The 25,466-nt window shown below is 49.2% G+C and overlaps 1 protein-coding gene across 1 annotated transcript; it reads left to right on the top strand.

The window, feature by feature from the left end:
* The first annotated feature begins 994 nt into the window (after window positions 1–994).
* LOC147672492 (uncharacterized) lies at window positions 995–24,730 on the top strand. The gene is made up of 2 exons (XM_086947995.1): window positions 995–2,233; window positions 24,004–24,730. Exons 1-2 carry the CDS (start codon window positions 995–997, stop codon window positions 24,160–24,162), a joined length of 1,398 nt encoding a protein of 465 aa, XP_086804121.1. The 3' UTR covers window positions 24,163–24,730.
* The last annotated feature ends 736 nt before the right edge of the window (window positions 24,731–25,466 follow it).

Genomic DNA, 25,466 nt, shown 5'->3' with positions numbered 1-25,466 from the left:
CGTTTGCATGCAGAGCCTCTTTATTGGGCTTCCCCCGCCCCTACGTCACAGTCATGACTATCGGGACATACGCCCAGAGGGGGAGTTACACAAACACCCCTCAGGCGACTAAACACAATGGTATGCCTCACAGGTAACAAAGCACAAGTCCTAGGTTTCGAGCCTCATTTCCCTCCACTGCCACCCTAAATTTCCTCCGCGGAGTCTGACCAGCATTAGTGAAAAAGTCCTGAATTCCTCAGTTGCTAAAGGAGATCCATAAAGGTAAAATATGCCCAATTGAGTGTCCCAGCTTCAGCCCCCTTCAGATCTCTGAGTGGGTCTCCCCGCATCTTACAAAACACCCATGAGCACTTACATCATGTTGAACTCGAGCCAACAGCAGTCCAATACCCGTGAATACCACAGTTAGCCAGCAGCGCTGAGAACCCTACTGTTCCTCCGCTGCACCCTATGATGGAGAGAAGATGTCAAGGCCATCATCTGGGGATGCGAGTGGTCTCCTAAGGGAGGTGGGTGGTTATGAGACTCTAGGGGCAGTGTCTTCTGATGAGGTGAAGGACATGCTAAAGCGAGGACCAGGCTCTGTGCATGTGTGGGGATCCTCAAAGGAGGAAGGTTCAGAGTCCATAAGCCGCACATGCTCTGGTTGCGGTACGGGGACCTGCGGAAGAGAAAAGGATGCCTCAGAGCGAACATACCAAGCATTGCCTGATGGTGGTAAACTCTTCAGAATGAGTATGTGAGGTACCGCCTGATGGCCAGATGAGCATTCTTTCATACAAGGCAATCTTTGTTCCCTGCAGAAAACAAAACAATTTCTCTTGCACATAAAAGTGGGTTATATGTGTTGATGTTGATGTATTTTCAGAGGTTAACAGTTTAGTGAATTGCTTTTTGAAGGCAGTAACAAGTTGGGCATGAACAGATCAGGCTACTCCGCTGAGGTCACCATTGATTTTGCCTTTCATATTTTACAGGTTTTCCAGCGGCCATGGAGCCGCTCTACGCCTCCCTGCGAAGCGAGATCCAAACCTTTGAGAAACATGTCCACAGCTGTCAAGCCAAGTTTGACCTCCAGACTCTGTACAACTTGCTTGTGCTACTGACCGAAACCTCCACAAGGGAAGTGGACAGCATGGAGGAGCTGGTGAAGCTTGCAGCGAGTACGAAGGACGTGTCCAGAAGTGGTGAGGTGAAGACCACCTTTAAGAACGACTTGTCTAACATTCAAGGCTACGTCTCCTGGTTCCTATCGTATGTGGGCTACCTGAGGTCTTCGAAGGAGATGTTTGATAACAAGATTGTGTTTCCGCTTTGTGAGAACCTCTATGTCAACGAGGACATGGAGTCCGTTGACGCACCGGCCCTTTCTCTGAGCGAGTCCCTGAATTCCATGAGCTCATCCGAATCGGGGCAGTTTGACATGAAGAGACCTCATTCCATGACCTCCATCCCCGAGACCGCCAAGGAGCTGTTCAACCACAGGAGGAAGTGGGCCCTGCTGCTCAAGGGAGGGACCATCAGTGAAAGAAGCTTCACCTACCAGAGCCTGCTGGACATCCATGTTTTTGATAATGTTGCTTCATTCGCCAAAGTCCTCAGGCTGGTCCCAGATATTTTCTACAAGAGCCTCACCATGGCCAGCCTCGCGAGGCAATGGATAGACCTGCACGAGCGCCGCAGCCAGTCCATTCAACGATTGTCCAAACACGTCCACGGAAGCGATCAGTCTGCAGTTAGTATGGAGCAGCGACCAAGAAGCCCTTCTCGTCCTTCAAAGGGAAGTCCATCGACCCTCTCTGGGTCTCACCTGAACTCCTTCGTAAATGGCGACCCCAGCAGTGAGGCTGATGGGTGGTCGGACAGTATTGGTGACCTCAGGGCCAAGTTGAGAGAGAGGCGCGAGGAGTTGATGTTCCTCCTCTGGAGGGCGGAGAGAGCAGAGTCTTTCGAAATGCAGGTTCAAGAGACAAATCAAAGGGTTGTCAGCTTGGAGCAGCAGCTGGAGGACAGGAGGAAGGCCTTGGACACTCTCCAGCAGAGACTAGAGCAGGAAGGCCAGGACACCGCACAGGCAAAGACCCTCAACAGCCAGGGCCAGGAGCTGCTGCGGCTCATCAACACCCTGGACCGGCAACTTCAGCTGGAGCGCTTTCAGAAGAAGATCCTGCAAAGCGATTGGCTGTTGGAGCTCGCTGTCCGTCCATCTCTCATCCGACAGATTGACACGGTAATTCAAATGCTTGTAGAGGTTTATAGCTCATGATGAAAATTGTGAGTATTAGACAAAGATGGCAAAATCCAGGAATAATCTACTACTGCTATTTCTGGTACCAGAACTATCACTACCAGTAACATTACTAGTTCTAGTAACAGTCGAGGTAGTAGTAATACACCAAGTACTAACACTACTACTAGATCTCCTCATGGAAGCCATCTGGTAGTGATACATCAGATATTCATGAGAGGTAGACATTAGATATTCATGATATCAGGTCATTAGATATACATGAGATGAAGGCCTCAAACATTCATGAGAGCAGGACATGAGATATTCATGAGATCAAGAGATGAGATATTCATGAAATTAGGACATTAGGTATTCACTGGATCAAGACGTTAGATATTCGTGAGATGAGGACATTAGATACTCACAATACCAGGACATTAGATATTCATGAGATCAAGACATCAAATATTCATGAGAGCAGGACATGAGATATTCATGAGATCAGGACATGAAATATTCATGAGATATACATGAGTTTAAGAGATGAGATATTCATGAGATCATGATGTTATGAATTCATGGGATCAAAACGTTAGATATTCGTGAGATGAGGACATTAGATATTCATGAGATGACGGCATCAGATATTCATGAGATCGGGACATTAGATATTCATGAGATCAAGACATCAGATATTCATGAGATCATGACATCAGATATTCATGAGATCAGAACATCAGATATTGGTGAGAGGTAGACATTAGCTATTCATGAGATCAGGACATCTGATATTTATGAGAAGTAAACATTAGATATTCATGAGAGCAGTAGCATATCATATATTCCATTTTATGCATGCAATTTATGCTGTGTGTGCAATTGTTTTCAATGTCATTCAGGTCCCTTGTGATTTAAACAGAGTGAAGCTTTATGCGACACACTCATGTATCAATTTGGTGCAGAACAAGCCACTAAGCATAACATAACACACTGTGTTACAGACATGTTATGATCATGAGTTTTTGACCAAAATATTTTGAATGCTGAAACTTGTTGCTCTTCTAGCCAAACATTGCCACAAATCAAGCACTGAAAAACCACAGGCTTTATCGTCACATGGAGCTAAACGTGTCGGATGAAGCTTTAGCGTAGATTTCACAGCACCTTTCCTAGCTGAAATGTCTTTAATGTGTATTTTTAGCTCTCCTCAGAAGTCACTTGTTGGGATAAGCAGAATTTCAATTACGCAGCATAATTCATGCAGTTGTGAGAATTTAGCTGTATTTTAGTTGGTTGAAATTCCTGTATCCCCCCCCCCCCCATTGCATAATCACACCACACTATCTGGACATTAATAGCGTGGGCGCAATGCAGTGGCGAGTAGCTGTCGTGATATGTTTTTTGTGTAAAATGCATCCTTGCATATGAAGGACCTGAGGATAGAATATACAATACTAAATATAATATAATATAATACTAAATGCGAGATTTCTTTTTCCCTAATTACAAGCAAGTTTCTCGTTTGCATAATTACACAAAAGCATATTACACTCACCTCTCTTGTCTTATTGAGTTGGGTCGCGAAGAAGCTTCACTCTTTGCTCTTGTCTTCTTGAGTTGGGTTATCGAGAGGCATCACTATGCTCTCATCTTCTTGATTTGGGTGGCGGAGAGGCTTCACTCTATGCTCTCATCTTTAAGAGTTGAACCGAGGTTAAGCTTCACTCTATGCTCTTGTCTTCTTAAGTTGGGTCGTGGAGAGGCTTCAATCTATGCTCTCATTTTCTTGAGTTGGGTTGCGAAGTAACTTCACTCTATATGCTCTCGTCTTATTGAGTTAGGGCATGGAGAGGCTTCACTATCCTCTCATCTTCTGGAGTTTGGTCATGGAGAGGCTGCACTCTATGCTCTTGTCTTCTTGAGTTGGGTCGTGGAAAGGGTTCACTCTATTCTCTCTTCTTCTTGAGTTGGGTCACGAAGAAGCTTCACTTTATGCTCTCATCGTCTTGATTCGGGTTGCGGAGAGGCTTCACTCTATACTCTCATCTTTAAGAGTTGAGTCGAGGTTAGGCTTCACTCTATGCTCTTGTCTTCTTGAGTTGGGTCGTGGAAAGGGTTCACTCTATTCTCTCTTCTTCTTGAGTTGGGTCACGAAGAAGCTTCACTTTATGCTCTCATCTTCTTGATTCGGGTTGCGGAGAGGCTTCACTCTATGCTCTCGTCTTCAAGAGTTGAGTCTAGGTTAGGCTTCAATCTATGCTTGTGTCTTCTTGAGTTGAGGAGAGGCTTCACTCCATGCTCTAATCTCCTGAGTTGGGTCGCGTAGAAGCTTCGAGGCTTCACTCCATGCTCTTGTCTTCTTGAGTGGGGTCATAGAGAGGCTTCACTCTATGCTCTTGTCTTAAAGAGTTGAGTCGAGGAGAGGCAAGTTAAGTTTCAGAGAGGCTTCAATCTATGCTCTAATCTCCTGAGGTGGGTCTCGGAGAAGCTTGGAGGCTTCACTCTAGGCTCTTGTATTTCTGAGTTGGGTTGTGGAGAGGCTTCACTCTATGTTCTTGTCTTCTTGAGTTGAGTTGAGGAAAGGCTTCACTTTATTCTCTTGTCTTAAAGAGTTGAGTTAAGGAGAGGCTTCACTCTATGCTCTTGTTTTCTTGAGTTGGGTTGCAGAGAGGCTTCATTCTATGATCTAATCGCCTGACTTGGGTCGTGTAGAAGCTTTGAGGCTTCACTCTATGTTCTTGTCTTCTTGATTTGGGTCATAGAGAGGCTTTACTCTATGCTCTTGTCTTAAAGAGTTGAGTCGAGGAGAGGCAAGTTAAGTTTCAGAGAGGCTTCAATCTATGCTCTAATCTCCTGAGGTGGGTCTCGGAGAAGCTTGGAGGCTTCACTCTAGGCTCTTGTATTTCTGAGTTGGGTTGTGGAGAGGCTTCACTCTATGTTCTTGTCTTCTTGAGTTGAGTTGAGGAAAGGCTTCACTTTATTCTCTTGTCTTAAAGAGTTGAGTTAAGGAGAGGCTTCACTCTATGCTCTTGTCTTTCTGAGTTGGGTTGAGGAGAGGCTTCACTCTATTCTCTTGTCTTAAAGAGTTGAGTTTAGGAGAGGCTTCACTCTATGTTCTTGTCTTCTTAAGTTGAGTCGAAGAGAGGCTTCACTCTATGCTCTTGTTTTCTTGAGGTGGGTCGCAGAGAGGCTTCAATCTATGATCTAATCTCCTGACTTGGGTCGCGTAGAAGCTTCGAGGATTCACTCTAGGCTCGTCTTTCTGAGTTGGGTTGTGGAAAGGCTTCACTCTATGTTCTTGTCTTCTTGAGTTGAGTTGAGGAGAGGCTTCACTCTATGCTCTTGTCTTAAAGAGTTGAGTCGAAGAGAGGCTTCACTCTATGCTCTTGTCTTTCTGAGTTTGGTTGAGGAGAGGCTTCACTCTATTCTCTTGTCTTTCTGAGTTGGGTTGAGGAGAGGCTTCACTCTATTCTCTTGTCTTTCTGAGTTGGGTTGAGGAGAGGCTTCACTCTATTCTCTTGTCTTAAAGAGTTGAGTTTAGGAGAGGTTTCACTCTATTTTCTTGTCTTAAGGAGTTGAGTCACGGAGAGGCTTCACTCTATGCTCTTGTCTTAAAGAGTTGAGTCGAGGAGAGGCAAGCTAAGTTTCAGAGAGGCTTCAATCTATGCTCTACTCTCCTGAGTTGGGTCGCGTAGAAGCTTTGAGGCTTCACTCTATGTTCTTCTCTTCTTGATTTGGGTCATAGAGAGGCTTCACTCTATGCTCTCAACTTTAAGAGTTGAGTTGGGGAGAGGCTTCACTCTATGCTCTAGTCTTAAAGAGTTGGGTCTCGGAGAAGCTTCGAGGCTTCACTCTAGGCTCGTCTTTCTGAGTTGGGTGGTGGAGAGGCTTCACTCTATGTTCTTGTCTTCTTGAGTTGAGTTGAGGAGAGGCTTCACTCTATGCTCTTGTCTTAAAGAGTTGAGTTTAGGAGAGGCTTCACTCTATGTTCTTGTCTTCTTGAGTTGAGTCGAAGAGAGGCTTCACTCTATGCTCTTGTTTTCTTGAGGTGGGTCGCTGAGAGGCTTGAATCTATGATCTAATCTCCTGACTTGGGTCGCGTAGAAGCTTCGAGGCTTCACTCTAGGCTCGTCTTTCTGAGTTGGGTTGTGGAGAGGCTTCACTCTATGTTCTTGTCTTCTTGAGTTGAGTTGAGGAGAGGCTTCACTCTGTGCTCTTGTCTTAAAGAGTTGAGTCGAAGAGAGGCTTCACTCTATGCTCTTGTCTTTCTGAGTTTGGTTGAGGAGAGGCTTCACTCTATTCTCTTGTCTTTCTGAGTTGGGTTGAGGAGAGGCTTCACTCTATTCTCTTGTCTTTCTGAGTTGGGTTGAGGAGAGGCTTCACTCTATTCTCTTGTCTTAAAGAGTTGAGTTTAGGAGAGGCTTCACTCTATTTTCTTGTCTTAAAGAGTTGAGTGAGTCGCGGAGAGGCTTCACTCTATGCTCTTGTCTTAAAGAGTTGAGTCGAGGAGAGGCAAGTTAAGTTTCAGAGAGGCTTCAATCTATGCTCTACTCTCCTGAGTTGGGTCGCGTAGAAGCTTTGAGGCTTCACTCTATGTTCTTCTCTTCTTGATTTGGGTCATAGAGAGGCTTCACTCTATGCTCTCAACTTTAAGAGTTGAGTTGGGGAGAGGCTTCACTCTATGCTCTAGTCTTAAAGAGATGAGTTGAGGAGAGGCAAGTTAAGTTTCAGAGAGGCTTCAATCTATGCTCTAATCTCCTGAGTTGGGTCTCGGAGAAGCTTCGAGGCTTCACTCTAGGCTCCTCTTTCTGAGTTGGGTGGTGGAGAGGCTTCAGTCTATGTTCTTGTCTTCTTGAGTTGAGTTGAGGAGAGGCTTCACTCTATGCTCTTGTCTTAAAGAGTTGAGTCAAGGAGAGGCTTCATTCTATGCTCTTATTTTCTTGATTTGGGTCATAGAGAGGATTCACTCTATGCTCTAGTCTTAAAGAGTTGAGTTGAGGAGAGGCAAGTTAAGTTTCAGAGAGGCTTCAATCTATGCTCTAATCTCCTGAGTCGGGTCTCGGAGAAGCTTCAAGGCTTCACTCTAGGCTCTTGTCTTTCTGAGTTGGGTTGTGGAGAGGCTTCACTCTATGTTCTTGTCTTCTTGAGTTGGGTCACGAAGAGGCTTCACTCTATTCTCTTGTCTTAAAGAGTTGAGTCGAGGAGAGGCTTCACTCTATGCTCTTGTCTTAAAGAGTTGAGTCAAGGAGAGTCTTCATTCTATGCTCTTGTTTTCTTAAATTGGGTCGCAGAGAGGCTTCAATCTATGCTCTAATCTCCTGAGTTGGGTCGTGTAGAAGCTTTGAGGCTTCACTCTATGTTCTTCTCTTCTTGATTTGGGTCATAGAGAGGCTTCACTCTATGCTCTTGTCTTAAAGAGTTGAGTCGAGGAGAGGCAAGTTAAGTTTCAGAGAGGCTTCAATCTATGCTCTAATCTCCTGAGTTGGGTCTCGGAGAAGCTTCGAGGCTTCACTCTAGGCTCGTCTTTCTGAGTTGGGTCGCAGAGAGGCTTCAATCTATGCTCTAATCTTTCGGGTTGGGTCGCGTAGAAGCTTCGAGGCTTCACTCTATGTTCTTGTCTTCTTGAGTTGGGTCATAGAGAGGCTTCACTCTATGCTCTCAACTTTAAGATTTGAGTCAAGAAGAGGCTTCACTCTATGCTCTTATTTTCTTGAGTTGGGTCACAAAGAGGTTTCAATCTATGCTCTAATCTCCTGAGTTGAGTCACGTAGAAGCTTTGAGGCTTCACTCTAGGCTCTTGTCTTCTTGTGTTGGGACGCAGAAAGGCTCTCTTCTTCTTGAGTTGGGTCACAAAGAGACTTCACTCTATGCTCTTGTCTTCTTGAGTGGGGTGTTAGAGAGGCTTCACTCTATGCTCTCGTCTTCAAGAGTTGAGTCGAGGAGAGGCTTCAATCTATGTTGTAATCTCCTGAGTTGGGTCGCGGAGAAGCTTCGAGGCTTCACTCTATTCTCTCTTCTTTTGAGTTTGGTCACAAAGAGACTTCACTCTTTGCTCTTGTCTTCGTCGGTTGAGTTTAGGAGAGGTTTCACTCTAAGCTCTGGCCTTTTTGAGTTGGGTCGCGAAGAGTAGGTGGCTCCAGTCATTACTTACATCTGTGTGCTTAGTTCCCTGATCGGAGAAATCTTCACTCTATACTTTTGTCCGTTTGAATTGGGTCGAGTAGCTGAAACACGTCATCTTCATGATCTAAAGTACAGCAATCACCAAGATCTGGATATTTGGATTGAGCTGATTTATCGGCTTCATATGCCTGCCAAACTCCCTCTTCCCTTCTTATGGTTGCAGCAGTAGCAAAGTATTCTCCTCAGACCCTCAGTATCTTCCCTACTCTTCTAGGGGTGTCAAGGTTCCCTGCCTCTGGTGTCGGCCTTTCTCAACCAGTTCAAAGATGGCCTCAACCGTCTGCATGCGGCAAGCTCCATGTCAGCAGCTACAAAGGTAACCCGTCACTTGGGGTATGCGATGCGGGTTGGGAAGTAGATAAACCTTGTCCAACCAGGTTGCTGCTGGTGAGCCCTTCCTTCTTGGCAGACCGGAGTAGAGGCGGCCCATCTCTTTCTTGTAAGTGTGAAACTGTGATCATATCCTTGGCAACATCTTTGTTTATGTGACACTTCTCCCGAGCCACAGGCAGACCTTCAGGAACCAGAGGAGGAGAACCAAAGAGTTTTCCCGCTCCATTAAAGTGCTGGTGACTCTAATGCAAGTGCATGCACCTGACTTTAGAAAACATTCTACAAGGAAGGGCGAAAGCGAAGGCTTTGCACCAAGCGATCGCCAAGGACGTGTGAGACAGAAGCACAGAATAACCTTAACATTTGATGCACCCTACAGCCTTTGGGGTCACATGCATGCAGAGGTGGACCCCAACCCAGGGGCTCCCTACCTCATGTGTACCGAAGAACTGATCACACATGAAATGAAATCAGGGGGTCATCAGGCACAGGGCCTTGCACACGAGGAGGTGCTCAGATGAAAAGACTTGTACCCCAACTCTAATCCAACCTCAAACTAGACCCCCCCAAATCCATTAACCCTCCTACCAAATGCTCTGTGAAATCTTGGAAACCAACCACTGGCCACATAGATGTGTCCTCGTCCTCTTCCTTCGGAGCGAGCGAAACATTGGGGTGCTCACTGGCGCGGATGCCTCATTGAGACCCCAGGTCTCTGGGGTCTCCAAATCCAGCTTCTCTCCCTCAAAGTATCCCGTCAGATGGCCTGACTCCTTACTGACTCACAGGGGTGCCGGCTCAGCAATGCTTTGGTCTGCTCCCTGTTGTATGTTTGCAGTTCCCCCCCTGCAGCTCTACTCACACAGCAACACTCCAGACATTGGCTGCCAGAGGCTTGTGTGATTTAAAGCCTCTTGGCGCTAAGTAAGGCTGTTTAAGAATATTTCACTGGCTTCCCTTGTCAAAACATTGTACCTGGTGCACTGGGCTTTCCACCTAGCTTCCTAAATATCCGGTTAGAAGGGAACAGAATTGAGTAGAAGAAGCCAGCCACCGGATATTACTCCTGCAACGTCTCGGTCATGGGGATAAGTCACCCAAGATAAAAGGAGTACCACTTTGGGTGGGTTTCTATCGCACAGCGAAAAGGAGGAGCAGGAAGTCACGGGGGCTCTGTGCCAGGGAGTGTCGGCCCTTCAAGAAGGCTGAACATGAGGGTGAAACACTGCTTGTCTGACCTTCCATCACTAACCTGGACGTGAAGGAGACAGCACAACCATGGTGGGAACACAGACCCCTGCAGCTCCTGCGGTGCGGGGGACAGCTCTTTAGGGGGTCCATGACACTTCAAAGGGGACCTCATTCACCCCAGAGCCTATGGTTATCTGTGAGCTATGGGAGATTGGAGGGCCCGCTTCTGTTTCTATTTCTAGGGGCCCCCATCACTGGCCAATCACCATTCTGCATCCTCTTCTGGGACAGTCAAAACCTCCCACGTGCTTCATGTCTGTAAGGCTGATTTGAGACTCGAAGGGGCATATTTACAGGCCCCTATCGCCACCACAAAGTCGCTTATCACAACTTGGTGGCAAGAGGGGCTTCACCTTATTCACAAGGCAGCAAGCATTGAGCCACTTAATGTCTCTTAATGTCGCCTTGTAAATAAGGCCCCTGTTAACGCTACACTTAGCATGAAAGGGGCGTGCAATGGGTGTTCCACTACAACACCAATCGATGTTGATGCGGCCCCATATTTACAAGGGTGGCGTAAACATGGGGCAGCTCCAACATTAAGACCAGCAGTCTTAAACAAGCGCAACGAGGAGAAATGTTAGATTTCTCCTCGTTTTTGCTGTTTCTGTGTGTGCTGCATTGGAAACAGCATGATGCCTTTGATTGTTTATGTGCAGGAAGGGGTCCCACTCTGCACATAAACAATCATTAAAAACGATGACGTTTTGCAACGTGTGTGTGTGCTGCATTCAGCTGCACACATTGAAGGTTCAAAAGGCCCTTTCAGATTGGTTATGTGCAGGAAGGGGGGGGGGGGGGGCGTCCTGCACATAAAAAAGCTTCCCCTCAATGCAAGCACCCTTGCACTATAGTGTGCCTATGTTGGCGCTAGGGTGCTAAGTTTAGCGCCAACACAAGGGGAAACGCAGGGCTGCAGCATATTCTAGTAAATACGATGCAGCCTGCGTTTCTAACTTAACAAAGCGTGTAGTTAGCCTTCTTGGCTTTACGACGCGCTCCGCCACGCTCCGGCACGCTCCTAGTGAATATGCTCCGTAATGTGTTCTCCTTGCGTGCAGACAGGAGTGCCTGGAAGCCTCTGTTCCTTCCCACAAGCACACGAGGCGCAGATTGTGGTTTTGAGATCTGTCCTGACCCCCTGGCACACTGTGATGGTGTCAGTGAGCCATGGGCTCTGGGGCAGAGTGACAGGTGGGCGTGTCTAGCCAGCAGTGCACGGAGCGCCTTTGTGTCCCTGAGCCCGGGCACTCAGAGCCTGGATTAGAGGTTGTTTATGTACCTGCAGGATGGTCCGCCAAGCATGAAAGCCCCAGCTGGACCTGCAGCACGAGGCAAAGAGGTGCTTCACTGAACACACTTTCAATGTACTCGTTTATATAGAAACAGGCACGCACACTCCTTTATCATAGCATCGAGCTTAGAAATAAACTTCAGGTAAACATTCCTACATTAATCACGGAACTGGAAAGAGAAGAAGGGACGAGAGATGCCCCAAAGATCTCTGGCCACTCATGAAGGTCCAGGCTGCTCACTGTGAGCAAACATCACCTCCCTCCCTGAAGGATCCACGGAGTGGATTCCAACCCCAGCAAGAGAAGCCCTTCTTTCATCTTCCAGAGGTCCCTCTAGAGGGTTTAAACTCTCGATGTGAGGGGCACAGCCCAGGAGGGCAGTCCGAGGCTCCAGCCATGGACCACCCCGGCTGGACACGCTGGGGGATCTGTCAGCTGTTTCAGCCATCAAGACTGTTGTGGAAGGACAGATGATTACCCCCAACCTTCCCTCCCTCATCTGGAATCATCAAGTGACGAGGCGTGGGCGAAATTCATGTCATTTGCCTTCAAATATTTATGTGAAATATCAGGAAAATTACGCAAAATCCAAATCCGTTATTTAGTGCAATGTTTTAGCGCGAAATGACTACTTGCATCAATTTACGACAAAATGACACGGCTGTGGTAAAAATTAAGCCTGGGAGGAGTTCACGGAGATCTGATACGCGGAACTCTGCTAAGTGCAAAAACAAACTCTGCCGCACTACGCGGAGCTCCGCAAGTGGCGTAGCGGGTTGGATATATGTTGTTCACAGCGCTTTTCAGCGCCAGGTGTTTGTCCGCACTGTGCAATCATTGTGAACAGCACCATGCACAGCGTAAGCGGGCGCTGCTTCCTTTCTGCCTCTCAAGTAGATTGTTATTCGAGCAGCAGCTTTCTCAAAGTGAGCAGATAGTTTCTCAACACGAACCATCACGATCATACGCGACCACTCGCAAAGAGAAATCTAACCGCCTTTGTTGAGAAATCTCACCTGGAAGTTGATTTCCTTTGCTTGCACTCACCAACTTGATGTTGAATGACTTTACAGAGACTCTAGGGGTCAGAACCCTTCGGAAGGACACTACTGACCACGGGCGGCAGCTGCTTTACAGAGACTCTAGGGGTCAGAACCCTTCGGAAGGACACTACTGACCACGGGCGGCAGCTGCTTTACAGAGACTCTAGGGGTCCGAACCCTTCGGAAGGACACTACTGAACATGGGCGGCAGCTGCTTTACAGAGACTCTAGGGGTCCGAACCCTTCGGAAGGACACTACTGAACATGGGCGGCAGCTGTTTTACAGAGACTCTAGGGGTCTGAACCCTTCGGAAGGACACTACTGACCACGGGCGGCAGCTGCTTTACAGAGACTCTAGTGGTCTAAAGCATATCTTTCACTAGACACATTCAAATAGAGAAAACATGGATCTGAACTTTTCCACCATAATGCCCAAGCTGAGTACATGCAAAACTAAGTATTCCATTGTTACAGAGGGGACATATGCGTTATTCAATAGAGAAAACACTCCAAGCCCCTACCACTGCCACGAAAGACTGTCAACGCGCAGTAAAAACATGTTTTTTCTAAAACAATGTTCAGGGGCCACCTTGAGACGTGGTGGCATCGATCACAGTGTTATCACAGCTAAATTGGCGTCCCAGCTTTTCAATGTAGTGCAGGGCATTTTATCCAATTCAAAACTAAAGATGGGAATACTTCGCGACCCACCGACCACTTTCGATACAGTAGACCACACCACTCTACTGACAGACTCAAGAATACTGGAGTAGATCTCTTAGCCCGGATCAAATACTTTTTGATGGACTAAATTTATTCCATCTGCACCACTTCTACCTTAGACACCACAACCACCATCAAATACCGAGTGCCTCAGGGCTCAATCTTAAACCGACTCTCTTCAGTGTGTAGAGGCTTCACTGGCAGCATCAGTCGGGTCTTTCGACTTCGACATCCTCCTAACGCAGAGAATACTCACCTCGCAGCACCCAGTGGCCCAACCATTCCTAAAGCCTAGTTCTACGTGTGCAAGGAGTAGTTGACTAGATGCATTCAAGCTTTCTGAAGCTCAGTTTTCCCCTGAGGACCTCTGTCCAATCCTTGGCCCTTGGTGGAGCCCAGTGGCTGGGGCCTCAGACAGTTTGGTCAGAAACCTAGAATTGTTTTAGATCAGGACCTTTCCATGGGCCACTGCGGAAGTCTGGCAACTACCTCTTGCTTTCCTACTCCTAAATGGAAAAGAAATTCTTCAAATTTATCCCTGAGCCATCATGCAGAGCCATAGTTCAAGTTGTAATTTAATCTAAACTGGACCATGGACATGCACCACATCTGGAAATGCAACACATCTGGGCACTTCAGCCAAGCTCGCGGCAGAAGATCCGAAATGCTGCTGTCATTATCTCAATCTCCCACCCACATCCAGATGTCTCTATGTCTTGAAGCTTTTAACCGGCTTCAAATCAAGAAGAGAGCCATCTTTGAAAGCGTTTGGCTGACATGTAAGTCAGTAGGGCTTTGAACAAAGAATTTCACGTGATACATCCACAGGCATGTGCCCCGTTGCTGTCTGCACTCAGCCTCAGCCAATCTCTTGTTTGCCCCTTTTATTCGACATGGTTGTTGCAAAGGTCGCACTTTCTACTTTCATGCCCTCACAAGATGGAAGGCCCTTTCCACTCAATTGAGGCAGGAAACCAACTTCATAACCTTCAGAAAGCATCTCAAAACATACCTGTTTACAGCTAAAATTTAGATTTCACCTCTGTTCAACTTTGACGCCCCCTCTAGAACAAGGTCTGACCATACCTGCCCTCCTTAGGGTGCTAAAGTATACAAATCAATCAATCATAGCATTTGTAAAGCGCACTACATACCCGTGAGGGTCTCAAGGTGCTGGGGTGGGGAATGCTGCTACTGCTCGAAAAGCCAGGTCTTGAGGAGTTTTCTGAAGGTCAGCAGGTCTTGGGTCTGCTGTAAGTGGATGAGGAGGGGGTTCCAGGTCTTGGCGGCGAGGTAGGAGAATGACCAGCTGCCGGAGGTCGTTCTTCGGATGCGGGGGACTGTGGCGAGGGCGAGGTCAGCGGAGCGATGCTGGCAGTTGGGGGTGTAGAAGTTGAGTCGTCTGTTGAGGTATGCTGGTCCGGTGTTGTGGAGTGCCTTGTGTGCGTGGGTGAGGAGCTTGAAGGTTATCCTCTTGTTGATGGAGATCCAGTGCAGGTCTCTCAGGAGGGCTGTGATGTGGCTGCGGTTAGAGATGTGGTCGACCAGGCGTGCAGTGGCGTTCTGGATGCGTTGAAGCCGTTTTAGGAGTTTGGCCGAGAAGCCTGCATAGAGGGCGTTTCCGTAGTCCAACCTGCTGCTGACGAGGGCCTGGGTGACCGTTCTGCTCCGTTCATAGAGTTTGCAGTTTTTCGTACTCCGGCACCACGGAGCTCGGAGAGTTAAAAAAACTCTGCTCCACGTAGCGGAACAAAGTTTTTTCCTCGCTCAGACTTGCCAATGGAAAGTTGGGAAGCGCGAGCGAGGAAAATGCAGCTTTAAACTGCTTCCCAGTGAGATTTCTCAGTGCGGGTGGTCGCGGATCGTCGCTACCGCTCGCGGTGAGAAACCTTCCGTTTGCATTGAGGACGCTGCCGCTCAAGTAGAACTTCTACTCAAGTGGCAGAAGGAAACAGCATCCTCTTCTGCTGCGCGTGATGCTGTTCCCGCTCATTTTACAGCGCGGGACAATCACACGGCGCTAATAATCAGTGGAAACAGCTAGAGATAAAGCACTCCCCTGCTCGTCGATCTCTGCATGGCTTGGCAGAGTTTTTTATTAATTTTTTTAGTTTCGCATAGTGGAACTCTGTGAACTCTGCCCAGGCCTAGATCCAATGGCCCAAATAAATGTATGATTATTCTCTGAAAATACTCCATCAAGATTCGAAATGGAGCCATTGATAGTGTGTCCAGGGGTTTGCATCTGACACTGGAAGCACTACTTTACTAGCCATGGGCTGGCTTCTCTGTCCCAAGATTTTGGAGGCAACTACAGGGACGGAAGCGACCCCATCCCTGTCCATGTCATTGCAAGGAGTCTCCACTGACTCACTATCCAGCCCTTTGCGTGGGGAATCAACAGGGGATGAGCGATACAGGGTCCACCATGGAATCAAATGGTTGATCAAACTAGGAGACACACGCCGAACCCGGATAGAGGAAAGAAAGGTCAGGCAACAACCCATCCAGCCTAATAACAGGACTGGCGTACTGGGTGGGGGGTCTCGTGGCGGTTGCCAAAGAGAAGCTTGGAAGTGGCCAATGAAAACCTATGAGCAACAGCTCCTTAATCTCAATACACAGCCTTCTTCACTTCAAGGAGCTGGCTGCTTTCAAACACACTCTCCACAGGGCCCTGGCCACCAGGCGGAGAGGTAATACAACAGGAGACGGCCATCCATCACTGCCCTCAGGCCAGCCCGCAAGCAGAAAGCTTGGTAGCACAAAAATGACGCACATCGAAGCATAGTGGCTCAGAAGTTTGACGCTACTAAAAGACAAGAATAACTCCCACCTGTGGAAGCGCATAAAGCGCCTCAACAATTCAGGGCAGACCAAAGAGAATGGTTGGGCCGGAAGGGACTGGGTCAGTCATGTGGAACAGTGATCCTCAAATGACAGGGCGGTGACAGCACTCCCTTCCTCGCCCCTCCCTGCTCCAGACTTTTGGGTCTAACATGGCCCACCATTGTAGAAGGCACAGTAACAGCCACTATTAAGAAAATGAGGAATGACGGGGCACAGGGCTGAGTGAGAGGCGGCCTGCAGAGAGCCCTCGCTGCGCTCATGGCCCCAACCAGAGGCGGCCTGCAGAGAGCCCTCGCTGCGCTCATGGTCCCAACCAGAGGCGGCCTGCAGAGAGCCCTCGCTGCGCTCATGGCCCCAACCAGAGGCGGCCTGCAGAGAGCCCTCGCTGCGCTCATGGTCCCAACCAGAGGCGGCCTGCAGAGAGCCCTCCCTGCGCTCATGGCCCCAACCAGAGGCGGCCTGCAGAGAGCCCTCGCTGCGCTCATGGTCCCAACCAGAGGCGGCCTGCAGAGAGCCCTCGCTGCGCTCATGGCCCCAACCAGAGGCGGCCTGCAGAGAGCCCTCGCTGCGCTCATGGCCCCAACCAGAGGCGGCCTGCACAGAGCCCTCCCTGCGCTCATGGCCCCAACCAGAGGCGGCCTGCAGAGAGCCCTCGCTGCGCTCATGGTCCCAACCAGAGGCGGCCTGCAGAGAGCCCTCCCTGCGCTCATGGCCCCAACCAGAGGCGGCCTGCAGAGAGCCCTCGCTGCGCTCATGGCCCCAACCAGAGGCGGCCTGCAGAGAGCCCTCGCTGCGCTCATGGTCCCAACCAGAGGCGGCCTGCAGAGAGCCCTCGCTGCGCTCATGGTCCCAACCAGAGGCGGCCTGCAGAGAGCCCTCGCTGCGCTCATGGTCCCAACCAGAGGCGGCCTGCAGAGAGCCCTCCCTGCGCTCATGGCCCCAACCAGAGGCGGCCTGCAGAGAGCCCTCGCTGCGCTCATGGTCCCAACCAGAGGCGGCCTGCAGAGAGCCCTCGCTGCGCTCATGGCCCCAACCAGAGGCGGCCTGCAGAGAGCCCTCGCTGCGCTCATGGTCCCAACCAGAGGCGGCCTGCAGAGAGCCCTCGCTGCGCTCCACCGCGACAACCAGGAGAAAAACTGCAGGTGAATCAGAGTAAAACCAAATTTGTAATTTTCAGCAAATTTCCCTATAAAAATGAATCCATTGTTAGCTGGAAGACCTACAAATACCGACAGCCCCAGCTTATAGCTACCTTGGAGTCTGGTTCTCAGAAAGGGCCCAACCAGCCATCCAACTGAGGCCCCTCAGAACTAAGTCTAACAGTGTCACCCATACATTGCAGAGCCTATGCAGTCGCTTGCAAAGCTCAACCGCCGAACTTATGCTGACAGTTTTGAGAGAAAAACTGATCCCGGCTCTCAACTACAGCCACTTGTCGTTTCCTGGTGCCCTCGAAAAGTTTCCGATGAACTCCCAGATTAAGATGTATAAGAAAGTTTTACTCGCCCTCCCTGCAAGCCGGAAGAACGAGGCTGAGGCTGGATCTGGGCTTGGGAGTCCAGACCTTGGGTGTCAGGGGGATCTAATAAACTAATATATGAGGGTCCTCAGAGCCCCAGAGACCTTGCTCAAATAAAATCTGAAAACAATTGTTGACAAAGAGGTATCTCCCTGGCAAACATGGCTATCAAAGGCAACTAGCACTTTGAAGATGAGGGCAGACAGCCTGCATACATTCCTTTCTTAGCCTGGAAAAAGCCATGAACAGGCAGGTGATATTAACCTCCTTTGAATGGGACGCACAGCAGATGGAGCCTTGATTATTCGCAAATAATCAAGGCTCCACCTGCTGTGCGTCCCATTCAAAGGAGCGACCGCCTGCATCACCCCGTGTTTCGCTCTAAAGGTGTCAGGTGCTGCAGGGTGGCGTCAGATCTGTGCTTCTCTGTAAACACGTCACGCACCCTAGCAAGACGAGGTAAATTTACAAGCCTTATTCGCCTCTCACTCACCGAAGCCCCTTCAGAGTGACAATAGCTCCTGGCGCACACCACAGGCTCAGCATTGAGCATTCAGCTTTTGGGAGAGCGGTCAACCAGCATTGACACCATCAAGGGCTCTGCATAGCCTTCTCCATGGCCATGCGGCCGCAGTCTGCAGATCACCAGCCTTGAAAAGACCATCCTCTGGCACCATCACTGGTGAGGCTCAACTAGCGGCAGACGGGACGTCCAACCAGTTCAGATTAAAAGTAGCTTGAGCCCAAGCAGCATGAAGCCTCACTAGTTTGCACCGTGCACTTGATTCCCCTTTTTCCGTAACTCCGGTCGCGTCTCCTCATGCTCTAAGGTGCTAAACCTAATTGATCTAACTTTTACCTTGGTTTAAGCATTTCTGTTAACTTGGCTTAGAAGGTGCCATGACTCTACTCTTGAAATACTTTTGTCTGTGTTCTTTCAAAATCTCTGTCATTGCTACGCCGGCTATAGTATCTGTTGTTTGATTTTAAGCGTACCAAGTCCTAGATTTTCTGCTCCCGTTCCCAGCGAAGGTACTCGAAAAGACCATCAACAATGAGCTCATGACACCTGGAGCAGAACCCGCTACTCGACGCCTCCCAATCCAGCTTCAGCAGTGATCACAGCACCAATACCACCCTGATCGCACTCACTTTCGACATCCGAACCCTCCTTGACTGAGGAGAAACCACAGCTTTGATCCTCCTTGACCTCTCGGAAGCCTTTGGCACTGTATCCCACACACACTGTCCAAAAGACTCCACCACACCAGCATCCAAGGGGACGCACTCACCTGAAGAACCAAGATGATTCACTTGCCATATTTGACCTCTAAACCCACCTGAGGTGTCCCCAGTGCTCACTCCTCAGCCCCCCACGCTCTTCAGTGCATACATGACCCTGCCGGCCAACATCATCAGATCCCACGGTCTCAGCATAATTTCCTACGCAGATAACACCCAACTCATCCTCTCACTCACCAACGACCCCACCACCACCAGAACCAACATGCACAGAAGCAGGACCTACATCGCCGACTTGATGGAGAACAACTGCCTGTAGCTGAACCCAGACCAGACAGAAGTACTGATCCTTGGCAACAGCAGCAACCCATGGAACGACTCCTGGTGGCCATCAGACCTAGGACCTGCACCCACTCCTTCCAACCACGCCAGAAACCTTGGAATCATCATTGACAACAAGCTCACCATGAAATGACAGATCAATGCCGTATTCTTCGTCTGCTTCCTCACTCTGCGCATGCTACGTAAGATCTTCAAGTGGCTACCTGTACAAACAAGACACACCGTGACACAAGCCTTCATCACCATGTGACTGGACTATGGAAATGCCTCTATGTAGGAATCGCTGCACACTTTCAACAGAGACTTTCAGAGCATGCAGTACAACACAGCCAGACTCATCCTAAGCCCTCCTTGATAAACCCACATCACGCCCCACTTCAGGAACCTCCACTGGCTCCCTGTACTGAAGCCATGCAAATTCAAGTTGCTAACAAGCTCATACACGGCTCTAAACAACCAAGGACCCGCCTACATTAACCACCGCCTGAACTGCCACCAACCATTCAATCAATCAGGCATTTGTGAAGCGCACTGCACACCAGCGAGGGTCTCAAAGCGCTGGGGGGGGGGGGGTTACGTGCAGCTTTGCCTCATCCAAAGAGCCAGGTCTTGAGGCTCTTCCTGTATACTGCGCTCCACCTCCCTTTCACTTGCCGATACCCCCCGCATCCATCGAAGCAGAGGTGGAGGACGCTCCTTCTCCCACACCGCAGCAAACAACTGGAACAGCCTCCCCACCACGCACCCCGGACCATCACCTCACCCCCAGAATTCCGAATGGCCCTCAAGACCTGGCTGCTCGAATAAGCCTCTGGGACCTGCGAGCGCCTGGATACCCCATCGGGCAATTAGCCGCGCTTTCAAAATCCTGACTGATGATGGATTGAAAGTATGGTCTCGTGGGCACAGGTGTGGAGCCTCCTGTTGGTGAGCTCTTTCTAGGGCATGAGATGATGGGGGATCTGATGCCGTTCCGGTCTAAAAACAAACAGAGTTCAATATTCGAGCCAAGCCAAGGATTCCGATCTGGCTTGCATCCATTGGTGCCAGAAGCTTTTTATTTAGAAATACATAGGCATTTCGGCCCTATTCTCCACACTCAAAGCTTTGGGGACAACCAGAGGGAGGAGACTTCATTGGTTCTTTTCTCAGGAGTCACCTCTGTCTTCTTTCTCTTTTATCCCTATGAACCAGTTCTCCTGCATCCATCGAGCTAGAGTCTCATAGACTCGGGCACATCTTGAATTCTAGGTGCATTTGTTTCCTGATACACCTGGCCTGGCTCCACCGCTTCTGTAAAGAAAGGGACAAGCGCTGTCACGCAACGCTGCGCGACTCAGCGCGCTGCTCCCAAAAAGGTATCCTTAATAATTCTTTCCTGAATGCACGCCTTAGAGAAGAACTCGTTACCTGCCAAGTCCTTCGTTTGGAAATAGAACGGATGAGGTGTTTTTGACGACTTTAGATGTAGGAGATGGGGAGAGGATGTGGCCTAATGGCTAGGGCAGTCTTCCTCAAATCTGGAGTACTGGGTTCAAGTCTCGGCAACGACGCTCAACATCCTGTGATTCTGGGCAAATCACTAAATATCCCAGTGCCTAAAAAAATGAATGTGTTCTTGTGTAACAACCTGGTGCTATGTAAAGCGCTCTGATGCCTGATACCTGTGGGTCAGGTTCGCGATAGATAAAACTACGTAAAAAAAGACCTTGCAATGATTCAGATGAGTTTCCTTTTCAAACCCACAGCTATTCAGCATTTCTTGTTGTCTGGCTTCATAGCTGCTCCTTCCATCAGGATTAGAAGTGTGATGTGAGGCTTGCATTCACCAGTTAGTATGGACGCACTGTAGTATCCCCCCCGCTCCACGGGTCAAGGCGCTTTACTAGCAACCCGCTCAAATATTGTGAAGAAAGGCAGGGTCATCCCTGACTAAGCTTTGGAAGAGGGTGGCGGATACATTGCGGTGGACCTGTGTATGGCTAGAGCTTCAGTGAGCTGGACCAAGCCTGCCTGATACTTCTCTTGCGCGGCCACCTGCCTGGACACATGGACTGTATGGCCAGTTGGCCAGCATTGAATGGTATCACAGGGTCCTCACCTGCAAAGTATGAGGGTGATTCAATACATCACCCTGGCTTCCAGCACATTGTGTAGACGCTTGCATGGTTAGATCTCTTTAGGGAGGAGGGTGTTCTGGTCACCCCCCCACACCTCCTTCTGTGGTTGGGGATTGGAGAGTGGATGGTTCCTCCCCACCCTGAATCCAGACTCTGATGGTTCATGGATTGACTAGAAGACTGCACTTAAAAAAGACAAGAAGCACAACAACCATGTTTTAGGAGTAGACAGAAGCCACAGGGACCACTGCCTGCGCCGGAACATGCCATTGTCCACATTCACCGAGGGGGCAGCTCCCTGTGGACCCCTGCCCGCTTGCAAAGAGCGACCCCCTCATTTCAATTGGTGGTAAAATATGAATGCTTTATGTCTGGGATTCTATTGAAAAAACATTAATACATAAATAAGGAGTCGGAATATGGGATGGACGTCCTGTACACGCCTCTCCCGAATATTGAGTCGCAATCTGGTTCATGTGCCATTTTGCGTTCACAAAGACTCTGCCCTACCTCCATGGTTCACACTACTATGCGGAGGTGACTCCTAGAGCTGATGTTCCTGTCCTGCCTATACAAGTGACCCTACTATGAGCAGAGGTCACTCCTAAAGCTGGTGCTCCTGACCCATCTATACAAGTGACCCTACTATGAGCAGAGGTCACTCCTAAATCTGGCGCTCCTGACCCATCTACACAAGTGATCCTACTATGAGCAGAGGTCATTCCTAGAGCTGGCGCTCCTGACCCATCTACACAAGTGACCCTACTATGAGCAGAGGTCACTCCTAAAGCTGGTGCTCCTGACCCATCTACACAAGTGACCCTACTATGAGCAGAGGTCACTCCTAAATCTGGCGCTCCTGACCCATCTACAAAAGTGACCCTACTATGAGCAGAGGTCATTCCTAGAGCTGGCGCTCCTGACCCATCTACACAAGTGACCCTACTATGAGCAGAGGTCACTCCTAAAGCTGGTGCTCCTGACCCATCTACACAAGTGACCCTACTATGAGCAGAGGTCACTCCTAAATCTGGTGCTCCTGACCCATCTACACAAGTGACCCTACTATGCAGAGGTCATTCCTAGAGCTGGCGCTCCTCTCCCATCCGCACAACTTACCCTACTATGTGCAGAACATAACTCTGCTGCCAGCTGATGGGTTCATGCTTATATCTCACAGAGAAGATGCCTAGTCTAGTGTGTGTTGAGATGGATCCGTCTGGTCTCTGCAGTAACACACTCTGTGCCTTAGAAGATGCCTAGTATAATGTGTTGAGATGGATGTGTCTCACCTCTGCTGTAAAGCATTCTTTGGCTTAGAAGATGCCTAGTGTAGTGTGTGTTTGAGATGGACGTGTCTCACCTCCGGAGGAACACATTCTGTGCCTTAGAAGATGCCTAGTCTACTGTGTGTTGAGATGGATGCATTGTGTCTCTGCAGTAAAACACTCTGTGCCTTAGAAGGTGCCTAGGTCAGTGTGTGTTGAGATGGATGCGTCTCGCCTCTGTCGTAAAGCATTTTGTGCCTTAGAACATGCCTGGGTCCGTGTGTGTTGAGATGGATGCGTCTCGTCTCTGCAGTAACACACTCTGTGCCTTAGAAGATGCGTAGGTCAGTGTGTGTTGAGATAGACGAGTCTCACCTCTGGAGGAACACATTCTGTGCCTTAGAAGATGCCTAGGTCAGTGTGTGTTGAGATGGACGTGTCTCACCTCTGGAGGAACACATTCTGTGTCTTAGAAGATGCCTAGATCAGTGTGTGTTGAGATGGACGTGTCTCACCTCTGGAGGAACACATTATGTGCCTTAGAAGATGCCTAGGTCAGTGTGTGTTGAGATGGGTATGTGTCACCTCCGGAGGAACACATTCTGTACCTTAGAAGATGCCTAGATCAGTGTGTGTTGAGATGGACGTGTCTCACCTCTGGAGGAACACATTCTGTGCCTTAGAAGATGCCTAGGTCAGTGTGTGTTGAGATGGGTATGTGTCACCTCTGGAGGAACACACTCTGTGCCTTAGAAGATGCCTAGGTCGGTGTGTGTTGAGATGGGTATGTGTCACCTCTGGAGGAACACATTCTGTGCCTTAGAAGATGCCTAGGTCAGTGTGTGTTGAGATGGACGTGTCTCACCTGTGGAGGAACACATTCTGTGCCTTAGAAGTTGCCTAGGTCAGTGTGTGTTGAGATGAACGTGTCTCACCTCTGGAGGAACACATTCTGTGCCTTAGAAGATGCCTAGGTCAGTGTGTGTTGAGATGGGTATGTGTCACCTCTGGAGGAACACATTCTGTGCCTTAGAAGATGCCTAGGTCAGTGTGTGTTGAGATGAACGTGTCTCACCTCTGGAGGAACACATTCTGTGCCTTAGAAGATGCCTAGGTCAGTGTGTGTTGAGATGGGTATGTGTCACCTCTGGAGGAACACATTCTGTGCCTTAGAAGATGCCTGGGTCAGTGTGTGTTGAGATGGATGCGTCTTGCCCTGAGGTTGATGTGTCTTTTCTCTGCAGTAACACATTATTTGCCTTAGAAGATGAGTTGCTCTCACAGAGTCAGGCATCTTATATCACCAGAGAAGCAGTGGACAGAGGCAGGGAAGTTCTTGTCCGCGCTTAAAATATTTGGGAGAGAATGGTCTATGGCTGTAGAGTGCAGAGACACAGGGTTCTGAACTGCTTATAGTTGGGGTCACCTATCTCAAAGGTTGCAATGAAAGCAGATTGAGCCGCAGAGCATCAGCCAAGGCCCACCTAGTGTCAGAAGATTCTTTGAGGTTCAGTGTGGAGTTGTTTAGGGACAGAAGACAGTGCGATGGGTGATGACAACTTGTGAAGTGTCTGAGGTGTCTTGTTCTTCTCACCCACAGGTTCGAGAGAGGTGCTGCCGGCTAGAGTTGGTGCTGAAGCAGCGAGACACTGAGCCATCAGAAGACAGTCTTCGGCCATCGAGTGAGACTGACTCAGAGACCCTGTCTCTCTTCTCGGAGCCCTCCCGTGGCATGTCCAATATCTTTACCAAGGTCTAGTGTCTGTGTCCCTGGAGTCCTGCATGGTTACCAAGAGATTTTCATAGTGGAGGCACCTTTACTGAAAACTAGACACCTGGAGGACAGATGCCTCCAAAAGAAAGCAGAGCTGACCCTCACTAGGACCGTGGTCCAACAGCAGGACGACTCTACCGGTGCAAGCAGGAACGCGGTCCGCAGCCATGAATCGTCCACACACTTATCCGTCCAGTGGCCTTCCAGCAGCCCGCGGCCAGCTAGAACATGGCTGCACTCTGTCAACCCGCAGAGGGGGAATCTGGGCAGGCCCTGTGCATTTCACAATGAATACCCATCAGATAATTCTACACACAATGAATAGTATTTGTTTACAATAAAAGCTTGCATGGGGGCTTTCTGGAGTCCATCAGTGTCTCTGAAGCTACTCCAAGGACAGGGGGGTGCAGCTGTTGTTAGTTGCTTCTGGTGAGTGAACTCTTTCTTCCACCCCTCAATTTCTTTTAAACAATGTGAGGTTGAGGGAAACACTCAGTGGTCCAGTGAGAAGACAATCTGGCTAGAAAGGATGCCAAGGCAACCAAAAGATTGAAAGGAGTAGCCTTGGTGGTAGCCCTGGCCCATGAGTAGAGATGCCATGATGGCAAGACTCCTCTCTCCATCTAATATCTATGGAGTGACGTTGACATGCTACGCTCTGCTATTCACTGCTGATCTTTATTTGTAAAATGTATTCATCCCACACTAGGCTCTGGAGCTGGATTCAATAAAGATGAACTGGAACTGAAGTTCCCACTTGACAGCCCTTGGGTGAAGAGTCGGAAGATCTTTTTTACCTGTTTCTAAATCACTTTGCAGTGCAGCGCTCCATGGTACGGTTAGTAGGGCTTCGGAGCGCTTCATGGAGATGAGGTATGAGGATCTACATAGATACACAGAGGCAGATCGCCTCATGCACTGGGGAGGGGTCCATGCCAAGACCCATGGAAACCCCATGGAGGGCAGAGATGGTGGTGAGGCCAGGGCAGGTGGAGCCCTGCTGTCCATCCTTCGGGTCTCCTGAGAAGTGGAGCTAAGGCCGCGCTTGAGTCTGCTGCCAGCGAGTTGCATCTAGGAGTAAAAATGGCAGGAAGAGGGTGACATGGATGAAAAGAAGCTGCAGGAGGGTTATTCATAAGAGACTTGCGCCGCGTCACCTTTTTTTTGATGCTCTGATGGTGCAAGGCCTCTGAATCATATCCATGAGATGCAGCAAAGTTCCTCTGCCTGGCTTTGAAGGCCCTCATAGACATGGAGTAGGACAGAGCGGAGCAAGTCACTGCCGGGCC

The sequence above is a fragment of the Lissotriton vulgaris genome, unplaced genomic scaffold (assembly GCF_964263255.1).
Source record: "Lissotriton vulgaris unplaced genomic scaffold, aLisVul1.2 SCAFFOLD_1073, whole genome shotgun sequence".
Lineage (NCBI taxonomy): Eukaryota > Metazoa > Chordata > Amphibia > Caudata > Salamandridae > Lissotriton > Lissotriton vulgaris.
Note: the sequence above shows the minus strand (reverse complement) of the source record. Positions and strands in the feature narration are given on the sequence as shown.